This window comes from Mizuhopecten yessoensis, unplaced genomic scaffold (genome assembly GCF_002113885.1).
Source record: "Mizuhopecten yessoensis strain PY_sf001 unplaced genomic scaffold, ASM211388v2 scaffold716361, whole genome shotgun sequence".
NCBI lineage: Eukaryota > Metazoa > Mollusca > Bivalvia > Pectinida > Pectinidae > Mizuhopecten > Mizuhopecten yessoensis.
This window is the reverse complement of record NW_018480078.1, coordinates 2858973-2876276: the sequence shown is the minus strand read 5'-3', so window position 1 is coordinate 2876276 and position 17304 is coordinate 2858973. Positions and strand designations below refer to the sequence as shown.

The window sequence follows — 17304 nt, the reverse complement described above, 5'->3', positions numbered from 1 at the left end:
TAGAGGAATATAAGATGTAACAGATGAGATGATAGAGGAATATTTAGACTTAGGGTAGAGGTAACAGGAGATGTTAAAGGAATATAAGATGTAACAGATGAGATGATAGAGGAATATTTAGACTTGGGGTAGAGGTAACAGGAGATGTTAGAGGAATATGGGATGTAACAGATGAGATGATAGAGGAATATTTAAACTTGTGGTAGAGTTAGTAGAGGATATGATAGAGGAATATTTAGACTTGGGATAGAGGTAACAGAGGAGATGTTAGAGGAATATAAGATGTAACAGATGAGATGATAGAGGAATATTTAGACTTGGGGTAGAGGTAACAGGGGAGGTGGTAGAGGAATATTTAGACTTGGGGTAGAGGTAACAGGGGAGGTGGTAGAGGAATATTTAGACTTGGGGTAGAGGTAACAGGGGAGGTGGTAGAGGAATATTTAGACTTGGGGTAGAGGTAACAGGGGAGGTGGTAGAGGAATATTTAGACTTGGGGTAGAGGTAACAGAGGAGATGGTAGAGGAATATTTAGACTTGGGGTAAAGGTAACAGGGGAGATGTTAGAGGAATATTTAGACTTGGTGTAGAGGTAACAGGAGATGGTAGAGGAATGTTTAGACTTGGGGTAGAGGTCGGGAGATGGTAGAGGAATATTTAGACTTAGGGTAGAGGTAACAGAGGAGAAGGTAGAGGAATATTTAGACTTGGGGTAGAGGTAACAGGAGATGGTTGAGGAATATTTAGACTTGAGGTAGAGGTAACAGAGGAGAAGGTAGAGGAATATCTAGACTTGGGGTAGAGGTAACAAGGTGGGTGGTAGAAAAAAATTTAGACTAGGGGTAGAGATAACTGGGTGGATGGTAAAGGAATATTTAGACATGGTATAAAGGTAGTAGAGGAGATGGTAGAGGAATATTTAGATATGGTGTAGAGGTAGTAGAGGAGATGGTAGAGGAATATTTAGACATGGTGTAGAGGTAGTAGAAGAGATGGTAGAGGAATATTTATACATGGTGTAGAGGTAGTAGAGGAGATTGTAGAGGAATATTTAGACATGGTGTAGAGGTAGTAGAGGAGATGGTGTAGAGGTAGTAGAGGAGATGGTAATAGTGGTTTAGAGGTTACTATTATCAGGGGATAGAGGATGGATTACAAAGTGGAAGGTGAAGTACAGGGGGGTGCTTTTGGAGGATGTTGTCATAAAGCAAATATTTAACCTGTCGAGAGTGGAAAAAAAATGTATGAAATTATTACTTCATATTCATTTAATTACTTGAAGTTTAGAAAGAGATACATTTGATGTAATTCTTTATATTAAATTAGCTATTGGTATTATTTTTTTTTTCTTGATATTAATTGTACTTGATGTCTGTAATTATCTGATTGGGCATATTTTCCCTGCAGGAGCCATCCTTGTTTGCTGTTGCTAAGTTACTGGAGACTGGCCTGGTCAATCTGGCTCGAGTTGAGGTCCTGTGGCGACCGGTCACTGCTCATTTGCTTGAGGTAGGACGAAACTTGTATGCAAACTTCTTTGAAACTGGAAAAAAGATAAAACTTTATAAACAATATGTATCAAAATCACAAAGTGATGTTCTCTTGACAATCTAAATGATTTGACATGTAACATGATAGTGAATGATAAAATTGAAAAATTCTCAATATTTGTTCTTGCATGTTGGAATTTAATTTTTTGTTCACATTTTTGAAGATGCTGGGAAAATTGACAGTTTGAGCTTTGACCAGTTTCAATGAAGATGCTTTAGAATTGATAGTTAGAAGAAATGCCCATCATTTATTAGGCTTAGGAATTGCTATGCTAGAAATGTTTAAGTGTTTTGGAGACAGATCATGTATGCTGTTGGACCATGCATCCAAGAATGGAGAAAGGAAGGGCCTATGGACAAACAACAAAGGATGGAGTGGGAAAGAGTCTGATTAGCGGCAGATGGAAAGCTACATACAAGAATCCTGCAGGCAGACGGCTGCATCAGAGGAGGAAATCAGGGGAGACAACTCCACAGCCCAGGTTCAAATAACCAGGCAGTTACATGACAAGTGATGGATGATCTCTTGTGGAGAAATTGGTGAGTTTTGTTTTAACTATCTCATAATTAAAAATATATAAGTAGATTAGTGAAGGTAAAATATCAAATGCAGGTATATAAGCGTAGTCAAGGGGAACAACTCTAACTTACTACTTGCTAGGTGGCACATACGCCACCTAGCGTCAGTTCTTTGCTTGAAATGACGCTTATTTTCCCCTTTAATTGAAGAAAAACTGCTCACAAAGATTTCGGTCATTCTTAAAGAAATTAAGTTCTGGTATGCACTATTGTGTCAAGTGAAGTTTTCTATTTGACACTGTGTCATATAAGTAGAGTATCACTATTTTGAGTTAGCTTGTAGGTGGAGTTAGACTCCTCTGAACTGTGGATTGGTAAAGTTACCTGTAGATTGGGTTACGTCCGCTATTTCAAATATGGTGGTGTGCACTGTCCAAATTATTGTGATGATTTCTGTAGATTGGTCTATGTCCCTGAGTATCAGGTATATGTAATACTCTTNCGGGGGGGGTCTTTAGATTGGGTTATATCCCCTTGTATCAGATGTGATGGTATAGTAACACACACTGTTATTGTGGGGTTGTCTTTTAATGGGTTATGTCCCCTTGTATCGTATGTGATGGTATAGTTATACACACGGTTATTTTAGGGTTGTCCGTAGATTGAGTTATGTCCCCTTTTATCATATTTGGTGTACATAACGCACAACATAACGCACAATGTTATTGTGAGGTTGTCTTTAAATTAAATTATTTTCCTGCGCTCTCTGTGTTGACCATCCTCTATTAGATTACTTGATTGTCAAGAACCTTGGTCCACACATTGACGGTACACTCCTTCATTTAGACACATATGACTTATTGCTGTCTGACTTATAGCATTATGAAGGTACTGACAAGGGCCATCCATTAATCCACTTCGGTCTACAATTTCGGAATCAGTTATTAAATTATAGTTTACATCTGCATGCCAATTTCAGTTATTTGTGTCAATTTGGGTAACAGTCATCGACGGGATGTTACCATAGTAACACAATGCTATGAACATTTCACTTTTATGATGTTAGGGCAAAGTCATTGTTGAAATTGTCTTAAGGACCTGAAGTAAAAGCTTTTAGGACGAACAATTCAATAAAAATGTATCAACATACATAAGTTTACCAGAGATAAACGTGAACATGACAAACCTGTTTTGCAACAATTGACCGACAATGGGGTCAAGGTCATAGGTTTGACTTATCTGCTACCTCAGTGAGGGCCTTTTAGTTGGCCATTAAAATGAAACATGATGATTGTGATGGGAAGAAACAGGGAATCGGACAATCTCACTAGGCGTTCCCTATTTTCTAAGACATGCTGCTAGGTTCACCGAGATTGGTAAATTCCCTAATCACATGCCTTGTGTATGCTTTTGTCTGATTAGCCAATTACGCTGATAGAGGTTGTATATCTGTGTGTTAACATAGGCACCCCCTGTTTCTGGCAGTTGTCATGTGTTCCGCTTATCTTCATCATGCAGATCATGTACATCATGAGCCGTGAAAGGGTTAGCTGTCAGGGAAGAATATTTGCTCGATTCTACGTACCACAATCGGTGGACTCTAACGTACCACCCCTGTTAGGGAGTTTAGAAAAGACCCACTGATGCATATAGAGTGGTGAGAAGATATCCCTTCCTGATGAGTCGGATTGACTGGTAATTGGGAAGCGATTTTGTCATTACTATTGCACGACGGCCATTCTAGTCATTGCTCTGTCATCACCATCATTGCCCAGTCTGTATACCAGTGAGACGTTCATCTACATTGGCTGGTTTTACTAGTTTTTTCTGGGCTGCTGAATCATCGAAACTTTTATTGAAGTAGTCGCATGAATATTGTAAAATTTGCATTAACTGTTAAAAATTTTGATCAACTTATTTATTTCACAGATAAACGTCCAAGATCATATATCATCATCATAGTGTTGGTCAAGGGTTATAATTCTTATTGTATTTCGAGATCACCAATGATTGATTTACAGGTTTTACGTCCGCTTCACTATTTGGGCAACCAGAAGAGCTGAGCTAGACCCCAAAGATGAAGTTGTCCTCTCACAACTTCACATAGGTCACAAACTTACATTTTACGAAACAGAGATCAATTTTATTGACATTCATGTGGTAAATCTTTTACAGTGCAACATTTTATTGTTGAATGTGCTGATTTCAATGGAACACGTGATTAATTTTTATGATGTACATACAAACTATGACCTTTTTTTAGATGCAGTCTCCATGCCATCGGTATATGTTTATTTACAATTAATTATACCCTTGCGATGAGTCGTTGGGTATATCTGCCCGATCTGCCCATATGTACGTTTGTACGTTCATTCCAACATACATTTGTGTCCCATTTGTATTAAGGCGTCACTGCTCTACAGACTTCATATCTTATCTGATTTTCAGGAAATTTTATTGACATGTTCACAAACATCACGGCTAGTATGAGGTCATGTTTCAACCTTCTGTGGTCAAATATTTTGTTACTGATACTATAAATAGAATTTGACACAAATTTTTTCTTCATTTGTTTTCAAATAGAAATTGCTCGGCAGACATCCTTTTGTTTCTGATCATCGCAAAAGTTCACACCACACCTCTTGTTCAAGTTCAACTTTCGACTTTTTTTCCCACACATTTGTTCACAAACATCAGTTTGCATTTCGCAAGGGTATTTGTATCGGCTGTGATGCCTTGTTGGTCTTTATGATCATGTAATGAAACCAATTTGATTGCTATTTTTGTTGTTGCTTTTTTTGCTTTTTAGTTCACCTGGTCTGAAGGACCAAGGTGAGCTTATGCCATACCGTGGCGTCCGTTGTCCGTCCGTTGTCCGTCATCTGTACGACATCAATTGCTTTAAACAACTTGTTGTTCTAACCACTGATTGGAATTTAACTAAATTTGACTGGAAGCATCCCTAGGTGGTGGGGATTCAAAATTGTACAAATAGTTGGACTGACCCCCCAGGGGGCTGAAGGGCGGGGCCAATTAGGCTATATTGCTTTAAGCGACTTCTTCTCTAGAACTGAGTGATGGATTTCAACCATATTTGACTGGCAGCATCCCTAGGTGGTGGGGATTCAAAATTGTACAAATGGTGGGGCTGATCCCCTAGGGGCTGAGGGGCGAGGCCAAAAGGGGGCAATTTGGCTATATTGCTTTAAGCGACTTCTTCTCAGAAACCATTAAGTGATAGATATCGACCATATTTGACTGGCAACATTCCTAGGTGGTGGGGATTCAAAATTTTACAAATGGTGGGGCTGACCACCAGGGGGGCTGAGGGGCGAGGCCAAAAGGGGGCAATTTGGCTATATTGCTTTCAGCGACTTCTTCTCTGGAACTAAGTAATGGATATCAACCATATTTGACTGGAAGTATCCCTAGGTGGCGGGGATTCAAAATTTACCAAATGGTTGGGCTGACCCCCCAGGGGGCTGCATGAGGGGTGGGGCCAAAAGGAGGCAATTTGGCTTTATTGCTACAAACAACTTCTTCTGTAGAACTATGTACTGGATATCAATCATATTTCATCAAAAGCATTCATGGGAGGCAGGGATTAAAAATTGTACACTGGTGGCGCTTAACCGCCAGGGGGCTTAGGGGTGGGGGCCAAAAAGGATTATTTGGCTATATTGCTTTAAGGAGGCTCCACCCTGTCGCAATTAGCCAACAGAATGCAATGAAAGTTTCACATAATGGTTATGTCACTATGTAGAGATGATTTTATGAAAATCTAAGAATTCCAATAAACTGGGATATTTTGGTAAAAAATACAGAATAATTTAATCTTTGTCAAATTCAACACTTTCACATTTTTTGAGCGTGTGGCATTGTTCAAAACTATAACAACAATAAAATAATGAAAAGAAGCATTGCTAATCAACTCTACAAATATTTTATTATCATAAAATATCTACAACATGTTACAAAAAAGCGTGTGTTTTTTAAATTGTATGGATAAAATTTACTAAATACAGTTGTATACTGCACAACGCACCAAAAAAAGCGTGCGCACACTGTGCATACATCGTTCACACACCGTTTGTACAACGTCCACACATGGTGCGCACAACTGTGCGATTTAACAATCGTTCGCCCAGTTGTGCGCTTCTCTCTGAACAACTGTGCGATTAGGTACAATTTGTTGAACAATATTATGAAAAGAAATAAGTACAGAAGGCTCGTATGCAATAATGTACATGTACACTGTACATATTATTTTTCATCACAATAATTAAGATTATGTACACATTTACAGGTCGTGTTATACAGTATTACAGCTCCTAGGTAACAGAACAGGTGAATAACATTTTGATGAGTGACCGGAGTTTTACCTGGCCTGTGCCTGACACATATAGCTGATGTGTGAAACCGTATGACTGTTATGAAAACACAACTGGCCAATTAGTATTTGTTATTTGCATTCAGTTTGGTTTATAGAGAAGAGAACTAAGAGATGGATATCAACCATATTTAACTGGAAGCATCCCTAGGTGGTTGGGATTCAAAATTGTACAAATGGTAGGGCTGATGGACGGGGCCAAAAAGGGGCAATTTGGCTATAATGCTTTAAGTGACTTCTTCTCTGAAACTAAGAGATGGATATCAACCATATTTAACTGGAAGCATCCCTAGGTGGAGGGGATTCAAAATTGTACAAATGGTGGGGCTGACTCCCCAGGGGGCTGAGGGGCGAGGCCAAAAGGGGGCAATTTGGCTATATTGCTTTAATCGACTTCTTCTGTAGAACTGTGCCATGGATATCGACCATATTTGGTCCAAAGCATTCTACGGAGGCAGGGATTCAAAACTGTACAAATTTTGGGGCTGACCTCCTGGGCTAAGGGCTAGGGCCAAAAAAAGTTTATTACTTGGAAATAATTGAGATCCCCACCGTATAACCTTATATACCATTGCTGTGTATAAAGAGAAGATTGCACAGTTGCTTCCAGGATGGTCCTAGGGTCTGGCCCCACCCTTGGAGACATAGTCCCTGGGTCATAACTTTGAAACAGTCGAGATCCCCTCCCCAAAACTATACATACAAATGGCTGGGCATAAAGAGACGAATGCAGTCATGATATTAGAATAGACCCTTGGGTCTGACCGAACCTCTAGGGACCTAGTTTCTTAGTCACAGCTTGATAACAGTTGAGATCCCCACCCTATAACCGTATATACAATTGCTAAATATAAAGAAATGAATGCACATATGCTTCCAGGATGGTCTTGAGGACTGCCCCACCCCTGGAGACTTAACCCCTGGGTCATGACTTCGAAATGGTTAAGATCCCCACCCCAAAACTATATATACAATTGTTGGGCATAAAGAGACGAATGCTGTCATGATATTAGAATTGATCCAAGGGTCTGCCCCACTTTTACAGACTTAACCCTTGGGTCATAACTTTGAAATGGTTGAGATCCCCACCCCAAAACTATAAATATAAATGCTGGGCAAAAAGAGACAAATGCAGTCATGATATTATAATTGATCCTGGGGTCTGGCCACAACCTATGGACCTAGTTTCTGAGTCACAGCTGAGTTGAGATTCCCACCCTATAACTATACATAAAATTGCTGGGCATGAACAATCTAATACAGATATGCTACAAGGATTGGCCTTGGGGTCTGGCTTATTCCCTTGGATCTCATTTGGAGAATATTTTGCCATGATTGCTTAGATATCCAGGTTAGCGATACAGGCCCTCTGGGCCTCTTGTTTGTTTTACCTTCTAGCTTTTAGATTGATGCATTTGTTTCCCTCTGTGAGCAATGATTTTTACAGTGTTGTTTGGCCACAAATTTCAATTTCCTGTGGTACAAAAAACAGGACAAACATGATAGTAGTTGCAAATTGTATATATATTTTTTATCACAGTGTTGGTCAATGCAAAGCTTCTCCTTCAATTTCAATCATGTTTTGTCAGTTACAGAATTTAACGAGCGAAACAATTAGAAATACTGCTCTTAAGAAACATTTAATTGTCATTGTGTCAAAAATATGCATTTTCCTCACATAATTAAAATAGCTGGAGCAGGACTGGACTGGGTCGATTGTCTGCGACCAGGTAGCTCAGTTGGTAGAGTGCCCGTATAGAGTTCAGAGGGTCCAGGGTTCATTGCATTTCTCTTTCTCCTATTTCACAGGTACAATTTAAAGTGTCAAGTGAGATTAAGTGACACTAAAACAATCCTGTACAACCTAGGTAATGGGGTTGGTGTCCTGTACAAGTGAGGTAATGGGATGGATGTCCTGTACAACTGAGGTAATGGGGTTGGTGTCCTGTACAACTGAGGTAATGGGGTGGGTGTCCTGTACAACTGAGGTAATGGGGTTGGTATCCTGTACAACTAAGGTAATGGGGCTGGTGTCCTGTACAACCAAGGTAATGGGGTTGGTGTCCTGTACAACCAAGGTAATGGGGTTGGTGTCCTGTACAACCAAGGTAATGGGGTGGATGTCCTGTACAACCTAGGTAATGGGGTTGGTGTCATGTACAACCAAGGTAGTGGGGTGGATGTCCTGAACAACTAAGGTAATGGGGCTGGTGTCCTGTACAACCAAGGTAATGGGGTGGATGTCCTGTACAACCTAGGTAATGGGGTTGGGGTCATGTACAACCAAGGTAGTGGGGTGGATGTCCTGTACAACCTAGGTAATGGGGTGGGTGTCCTGTACAACCTAAGTAATGGGGTTGGTTTCATGTACAACCAAGGTAATGGGGGTGGTGTCCTGTACAACCAAGGTACTGGGGTGGGTGTCCTGTACAACTGAGGTAATGGTGTTGGTGTCCGGTACAACTGAGGTAATGGGGTTTGTGTCCTGTACAACTGAGGTAATGGGGGGGGTGTCCTGTACAACCAAGGTAATAGGGTTGGTGTCCTGTACAACTGAGGTAATGGGGTGGGTGTCCTGTACAACCAAGGTAATGGGGTGGGTGTCCTGTACAACCAAGGTAATGGGGTTGGTGTCCTGTACAACCAAGGTAATGGGGTGGATGTCCTGTACAACCTAGGTAATGGGGTTGGTGTCATGTACAACCAAGGTAATGGGGTTGGTGTCCTGTACAACTAAGGTAATGGGGCTGGTGTCCTGTACAACCAAGGTAATGGGGTTGGTGTCCTGTACAACCAAGGTAATGGGGTTGGTGTCCTGTACAACCAAGGTAATGGGGTGGATGTCCTGTACAACCTAGGTAATGGGGTTGGTGTCATGTACAACCAAGGTAATGGGGTTGGTGTCCTGTACAACTAAGGTAATGGGGCTGGTGTCCTGTACAACCAAGGTAATGGGGTTGGTGTCCTGTACAACCAAGGTAATGGGGTGGATGTCCTGTACAACCTAGGTAATGGGGTTGGTGTCATGTACAACCAAGGTAATGGGGTTGGTGTCCTGTACAACTAAGGTAATGGGGCTGGTGTCCTGTACAACCAAGGTAATGGGGTTGGTGTCCTGTACAACCAAGGTAATGGGGTGGATGTCCTGTACAACCTAGGTAATGGGGTTGGTGTCATGTACAACCAAGGTAATGGGGTTGGTGTCCTGTACAACTAAGGTAATGGGGCTGGTGTCCTGTACAACCAAGGTAATGGGGTTGGTGTCCTGTACAACCAAGGTAATGGGGTTGGTGTCCTGTACAACCAAGGTAATGGGGTGGATGTCCTGTACAACCTAGGTAATGGGGTTGGTGTCATGTACAACCAAGGTAATGGGGTTGGTGTCCTGTACAACTAAGGTAATGGGGCTGGTGTCCTGTACAACCAAGGTAATGGGGTTGGTGTCCTGTACAACCAAGGTAATGGGGTGGATGTCCTGTACAACCTAGGTAATGGGGTTGGTGTCATGTACAACCAAGGTAATGGGGTTGGTGTCCTGTACAACTAAGGTAATGGGGCTGGTGTCCTGTACAACCAAGGTAATGGGGTTGATGTCCTGTACAACCAAGGTAATGGGGTTGGTGTCCTGTACAACCAAGGTAATGGGGTGGATGTCCTGTACAACCTAGGTAATGGGGTTGGTGTCATGTACAACCAAGGTAATGGGGTTGGTGTCCTGTACAACTAAGGTAATGGGGCTGGTGTCCTGTACAACCAAGGTAATGGGGTTGGTGTCCTGTACAACCAAGGTAATGGGGTTGGTGTCCTGTACAACCAAGGTAATGGGGTTGGTGTCGTGTATAACCAAGGTAATGGGGTGGGTTTTGGTACAACTGAGGTAATGGAGTGGGTGTCGTGTACAACCTAGGTAATGGGGTGGGTGTCCTGAACAACCTAGGTAATGGGGTGGGTGTCCTGTACAACCAAGGTAATGGGGTTGGTGTCCTGTACAACTGAGGTAATGGGGCTGGTGTCCTGTACAACCAAGGTAATGGGGTTGGTGTCCTGTACAACTGAGGTAATGGGGTTGGTGTCATGTACAACCAAGGTAATGGGGTTGGTGTCCTGTACAACTAAGGTAATGGGGTTGGTGTCCTGTACAACCAAGGTAATGGGGTTGGTGTCCTGTACAACTGAGGTAATGGGGCTGGTGTCCTGTACAACCAAGGTAATGGGGTTGGTGTCCTGTACAACTGAGGTAATGGGGTTGGTGTCCTGTACAACCAAGGTAATGGGGTTGGTGTCCTGTACAACTGAGGTAATGGGGCTGGTGTCCTGTACAACCAAGGTAATGGGGTTGGTGTCCTGTACAACCAAGGTAATGGGGTGGATGTCCTGTACAACTGAGGTAATGGGGCTGGTGTCCTGTACAACCAAGGTAATGGGGTTGGTGTCCTGTACAACGAGGTAATGGGGTTGGTGTCCTGTACAACTGAGGTTATGGGGTGGATGTCCTGTACAACCAAGGTAATGGGGTTGGTGTTGTGTATAACCAAGGTAATGGGGTGGGTGTTGTGTACAACTGAAGTAATGGAGTGGGTGTCGTGTACAACCAAGGTAATGGGGTGGGTGTCGTGTACGACCAAGGTAATGGGGAGGGTGTTGTGTACAACCAAGGTAATGGGGTGGGTGTTGTGTACAACCAAGGTAATGGGGTGGGTGTCGTGTACAAGGAAGATAATGGATGGCAGGATGTCCTGTTTCCCTTTTTGTATGGCACTGACATTATGTAAGATGTAGGTTAGTTATATAAAGAGAAGAGGAACACACAGATCTGGGAACTAAGTAAGTGTTGGCACTTAGACTAATGGTAATGTCATTGTCGATTAGTCACGGATTAGCCAACGATTTGTATGGTCCTAATGTAGTCTTAATGACATGCTGTCTGACACTTGGAGATGCTGTTAGTTCAGTGTGATTACATTTTGTAGACCATACCTACACCGTCTGTCAATAATGGAAAGTTAATGCACCATTCATGAACTGGTGTTGTTTTTGTAAGTGTAGAGTGGTTAAGTGTTTGACCTGCCTTTGTTTTTGTCAAGTCTATATACCCCACAGCTAGCAGAATACTACTGTTACCACGTTGTTTCTGCATTGTTGCACCGGCACTGCAGGTGTCAATTCTGCTGTGATCTATGAATACACTTCCATCCATCTAATATGATGCATTAGATATTACTTTTTACAATGCTCAAGGTCATGTAGTGTTCAAGGTTGTATCTCATTGATACTGGGGCACCACAAAGGGGAACTTTATACTCTAATATTACTAGCTTACAGGCAAAAAGGGCATTATATTTATCCAGCAATTAGCCCATGCCTGGTAATAAGCCCACCCATACATGTTGTAGTTTAAGAGAAATTACAATAAATGCTGTAGCTGGCATAAAGTCTTGTAATAAATATAATTAAGCCCATCCTTGTACTTTGAGTAAGAGATTAATAGTTAGCCCAATGGAAACTTGTTAGGATAACATTGATATGGTGATTGCATGCTCAACAATTTCAAGTTAGGGAAATAGTTAATAGGGCCACCTGCACATATAAGAATACTTGTTCATCTGATATAGAGTACAGAAATAGTTAACAGAGAACTGCATATGGGTACTATTAATTCATCAGCTCTAGGTATTTTTTAAAATATTAGGGCACCACAAAGGGGTACTTGTTTATAGCTAACAGGGAACCACATATGGGTACCATAATTCATCAGCTCTATGTATTTAAATATATACTGGGGCACCACAAAGGGGTACTTGTTCATAACTATCAGGGAACCGCATATGGGTACTATGATTCGTCAGCTCTATGTATTTAAATATATACTGGGGCACCACAAAGGGGTATTTATGTCAGTAATAATAACAACACAGTGTTTGAGTTCTAGATTGTATTAAGGAGCTACTAAAGGAACATGATACTGATGTTGGATATTGATATAGTTGTACAGGTTGTTACTTATACACACATTTATACATACTACACATAATATGCATACAATACAAAACTTGGCTTGAAGACCGGCTCAGCTGTTCTGACTTGGATGTGATTTTTTGTAGATTTAAATTACCACATTTAAAAGATGTTACAGATTTACGTCTCTCAAATTTGGGACCTCTACCCTGAGGTAAATAATCCACCAGTACCCGTAAGTGTACCGCTACAACGATGGTTGAAGAAATCTTCAAGACTACTGTGTTTGAATCATCCCACAGATTTGGAACATCTACGCCGTGGTAAAAGTTCGCCAGTATACCAAGGATGTATATATACCGTACAACGATTGTTGCAGAAATCTGTGTGATCAGGGTTCGAAACTCTTGACCTTTAATGAATTACTTGGGGAATAATGATGTTTATAGCATCATAAATCCAAAACTCAGATGTGCAAACCCTATGTGAACAGCTGAGTGTCCCTGGTACTTGTTCATAACTAACAGGGAACCGCATATGGGTACTATGATTCGTCAGCTCTATGTATTTAAATATATACTGGGGCACCACAAAGGGGTACTTGTTCATAGCTAACAGGGAACCGCATATGGGTACTATGATTCGTCAGCTCTATGTATTTAAATATATACTGGGGCACCACAAAGGGGTACTTGTTCATAGCTAACAGGGAACCGCATATGGGTACTATGATTCGTCAGCTCTATGTATTTAAATATATACTGGGGCACCACAAAGGGGTACTTGTTCATAGCTAACAGGAAACCACATATGGGTACTATGATTTGTCAGCTCTATGTATTTAAATATATACTGGGGCACCACAAAGGGGTACTTGTTCATAGCTAACAGGGAACCACATTTGGGTACCATAATTCATCAGCTCTAGGTATTTAAATAAATATTTGGGCACCACAAAGGGGTACTTGTTCATAGCTAACAGAGAACCACATATATGTAATATAAATCATCAGCTCTTTTTGGGGCACCACAAAGGGATGCTCGGTCATCTGTTCTAGGTTAACACTGTGTTGGATGGTGGAAAATCAGATCGCCAATTTAACAAGGACATTAAAAAGAATGGACCTCATGACAAGGTAGTAGCTGTTTCCCATTTGGTATTACTTCACTGCTACATAGAAACATACGTTACATCATGTAGAGTAGATCCACTTTCAAACATCCATGGTAGATCTATGTAAGGTCCTGCGTACACAGTTGATCCAGCATCCTGCTCTAAATGTTGCATCGAAATAATTATGTTTCTGTTATTATGGTGACAAAATCATCATTCAAGATATGTTTTAGTATGCATAGGATTTATTAACATGGATGACAGTGTTTTTCTGGTCCAACACAGATAGCTGTTCACTGATTGTTTGTGTGTTTAGCGTACCCAGATGAGCACTATAAGTTTGAGGTGCTAAAAGAGGCTTTATTGAGACTTTATGGGGTGTTGTATCCCGCGATAGTGCAGTGTTCGTGCGTCATGTCAAAGAAATCTCAGGGCCATTTTTGACAAGTTTATGTTGGACGTCTATAAAATGTTTTATTTACTGCAATGCTACATAGAGACCAATGCCAAACAACTATTTCTTACATAATATATACAGCCTCACTTTGGCGTTGGTGACACAATTCTGTGTTGCATATTTTACTTGTAGCCTCACTGTGACGTTTGTGACACACTTACGTTTTTATCTCTAGCTGCGCTGTGATGTTGGTGACACGAACACTGTGTTATATTTTATCTCGAGCCTCGCTATGAAGTTGATGGTTGGTGACACTAAATCAAACTTTATTTTATCTCTACACAGCTTACATGTATTCAGACGTATCAGACATTTTATTTCACAAATCTCCCAAATACAATATTCTGGCCACCTTTAATCAGACTTGAAGTGAACGATATGCTGCCATGATTCCAGTTCTTGGTCTTATTGCATGACCCGTTTATTTCCGGGATTCTTTATCAGCGGGGCAATAAACACTACTTTCCACATTTGCGACAAATTGTCAAATGACTGTTATATGTTTCTAGGGTCTGAAAATAAGAGAAAGTGTCAGTAAATTTCCTGTTTGGATAGCTGTTATCATCATAAAATTGAACAGTTATACATGTGTGTATTCAGTAATGTATTGGGGTAGCATTAAGTCATCAGGCTTCTGTGATACCGTGGGTCTGATATACGTTATCATTTGTCTGATATAAGTGTATCGTGTACATAGCTTGTTACTGATAGATAGTGATCTTACCTTGTCAGTATAATGTGGGATTTTTTTTTATTGAATTTATTTTTTCTGGGTTTATTTTTGCTTATTTAAGTACTTATGCTATCGTACAGGAATGACACAGATTCTCTTATGGACTACTTTTTATGACAGATTTCTAGGTTATTTCATTGGCGTAAGTTTTTCTGTATGACAAAATTAAAGCATCATTACAGATAAATATAGCTGGTAATTGTTCAACATCAAATATTTCAATATTGTTTGTTACACACTTTTTCATTGGTTTGTGTTTACAGCCAATCAAAAATGAGAACATATTTTGATGATGTCATTAACCTTTTTCCAAAAAAGGTAGTCATCTGACACACTTGAATAATCGTATGCAACCACATCTTTAGACATTTGAAATTTGAGCATAATGCTCAATTTTAGGACAGATGATGTGGGAATATGACTGAGGACTAGCAAAGATCTTAGCATGGCGTTATTAGTGTCATCTTTTGAGAGAGGACATGAAAATGACCGTGTTGAAAGCTCCGACCCAACTGGATTAACACCTCAAAGCATGCACACGAGGGATATAAAACTTGGAATATGATTGACAAACACAAAAATCATTGCACATTTCATGAAAAAATCCTTTTTTGTTGTAAATGAAAATGACACATTTTGTAAAATACAATTTTTGTTTTCTAATTTTAGAATGAAATTATAAGGATTGGGCAAGTGCAGTTCAGTCTTCTGTCCATAAATTGATGGACCAATTTATCATCTTGTTCATTCCTTAAATAAACCCACAGTGTCAGGTGAGCTTATACCATAGCACAAAGCATTCATCTTTCATTTAGCATCCTTTTTTTTCTTCCTTTTAAAATTTTCTCATCCAAATTGCTTGAAAGAATTTCACTAAATTTTGGGATGAAGCACCTCTGGGCCAAGGGGGATTCAGTTGTTGTATAAATGAACCTTCGTTATACAAAGGTCAAATACAAGATATTTCAGAATCCCAAGGTCACTGTTGCTATATATATGTCAACCACAAGGCCATATTTAGTACAGACATACTTTTATCCAATATATTATTAACTAGCGACAGCATGTTGACATGTACTGTATATCATTTTTCAGTCAACAAATTTTGTATGATATGATAAAAGAGGTTTAATCTGATCATTACCGAACTTTGTCAAGTAAGAGAAGGTATCACGCATACTTGTATGTAAAAGTTAATAAAGTTGCAAAAAATGTATTTCACCGTAAAAACTAGAGTAGGAAACTTGTTTGGCTAACAAGGCGTTGAAAATGTCTATAGCTGAAATAAATGTTGAAATATTGATTTACTGGCAGCATTGACCCATTGGAACTCAATCATCTTTCTTCCCTATCCTGGCTTCAGCTAATAAAAGTTGAATTGGGCAACAGTCTGAGCTAGAAGAAACTACCACATCTCCTACCATTAAACTTAATGATCTTGACCAATATTCAAGGTCAAAGGACATTATAAGGAGGCAAAGTATTAAAAGATCAATTAACATTTGACCTTGCTACTTTATGGGTGGCATACGTAAACTTGATATATTTTACAATAATTATGAAACAAGTTATATTCAACTTAAATTAATCATTCTTGTTGGCCCGGATGTTATTGTGCAGGAGAAACCGGAGTGCCCGGTGTCATGCATAAAATGTACCTCCTGCTTAAATAGTATCCGGATACTTTTTATGCAGAATAAAAAGTATCCAGATACTTTTTATACCCCTACCAAAAAGTACCCCCCCTGTATAAAAAGTACCCCCCTATGAAAAAACCAGATGTTTCAAAAAATTTAATCAATAACAGTTCAGAAGTTGATTAGAAGGTTACAGTTGCATGTTTATTCACCCCTACCCCACCAATACCCACCCCGGGGCCAGGAAATTATGCCAATTTTTTTTTTAAACACTGGACACAATAAGGTTTTGGGACTCAAGTAGAAACATTTACATTTATGTTATAGTCATTACCCAACCTTTATTTAATTCCCCACCCCCCGGATACTTTTTATACACCCGACCAAAATGTACCCCCCGGATACTTTTTATACCCTGACCAAAAAGTACCCCCCTATAAAAAAATGATTTTTCTCTTTTTTTTTTATCCAATTGAGTTCAGAACTTGAACAGGACATTACAGGGGAATATTAATCCACCCCTACCCCACCAATCCCCACCCCCGGGGCCAGGAAATGATGCCAAAATAATTTTTAAACACTGGTTTGGAGAGTCATGAAGAAACATTTACAGTTATGTTATAGTCATTACCCAACCTATATTCAATTCCCCACCCCCCGGATACTTTTTATACACCCGACCAAAATGTACCCCCGGATACTTTTTATACCCTGACCAAAAAGTACCCCCCTATGAGAAAATGATTTTTCTCTTTTTTTTTATCCAATTGAGTTCAGAACTTGAACAGGACATTACAGGGGAATATTAATCCACCCCTACCCCACCAATCCCCACCCCCGGGGCCAGGAAATGATGCCAAAATAATTTTTAAACACTGGTTTGGAGAGTCATGAAGAAACATTTACAGTTATGTTATAGTCATTACCCAACCTATATTCAATTCCCCAC

General features: G+C 40.1%; 1 protein-coding gene and 1 long non-coding RNA gene across 5 annotated transcripts in view; both read left to right on the top strand.

Moving 5' to 3' along the window:
* The window catches only part of LOC110443865, a 4699-nt gene extending 3699 nt beyond the window's left edge, over positions 1 to 1000 (top strand). For 2 of the 3 annotated variants that reach the window (XR_002462150.1, XR_002462152.1), the window contains exon 3: positions 505 to 546. This is a non-coding gene — a long non-coding RNA (uncharacterized LOC110443865). Of the gene's footprint in view, positions 1 to 504; positions 547 to 674 lie in introns of those variants that run through there. The other variant, XR_002462151.1, reaches the window with a different exon arrangement.
* The window catches only part of LOC110443862 (protein MON2 homolog), a 433581-nt gene that overhangs the window by 64027 nt on the left and 352250 nt on the right, over positions 1 to 17304 (top strand). For both annotated transcript variants that reach the window (XM_021488300.1, XM_021488299.1), the window contains one exon: positions 1408 to 1509. In XM_021488300.1, coding sequence (XP_021343975.1) covers positions 1408 to 1509 — 102 coding nt within the window. The remainder of the gene's footprint in view (positions 1 to 1407; positions 1510 to 17304) is intronic.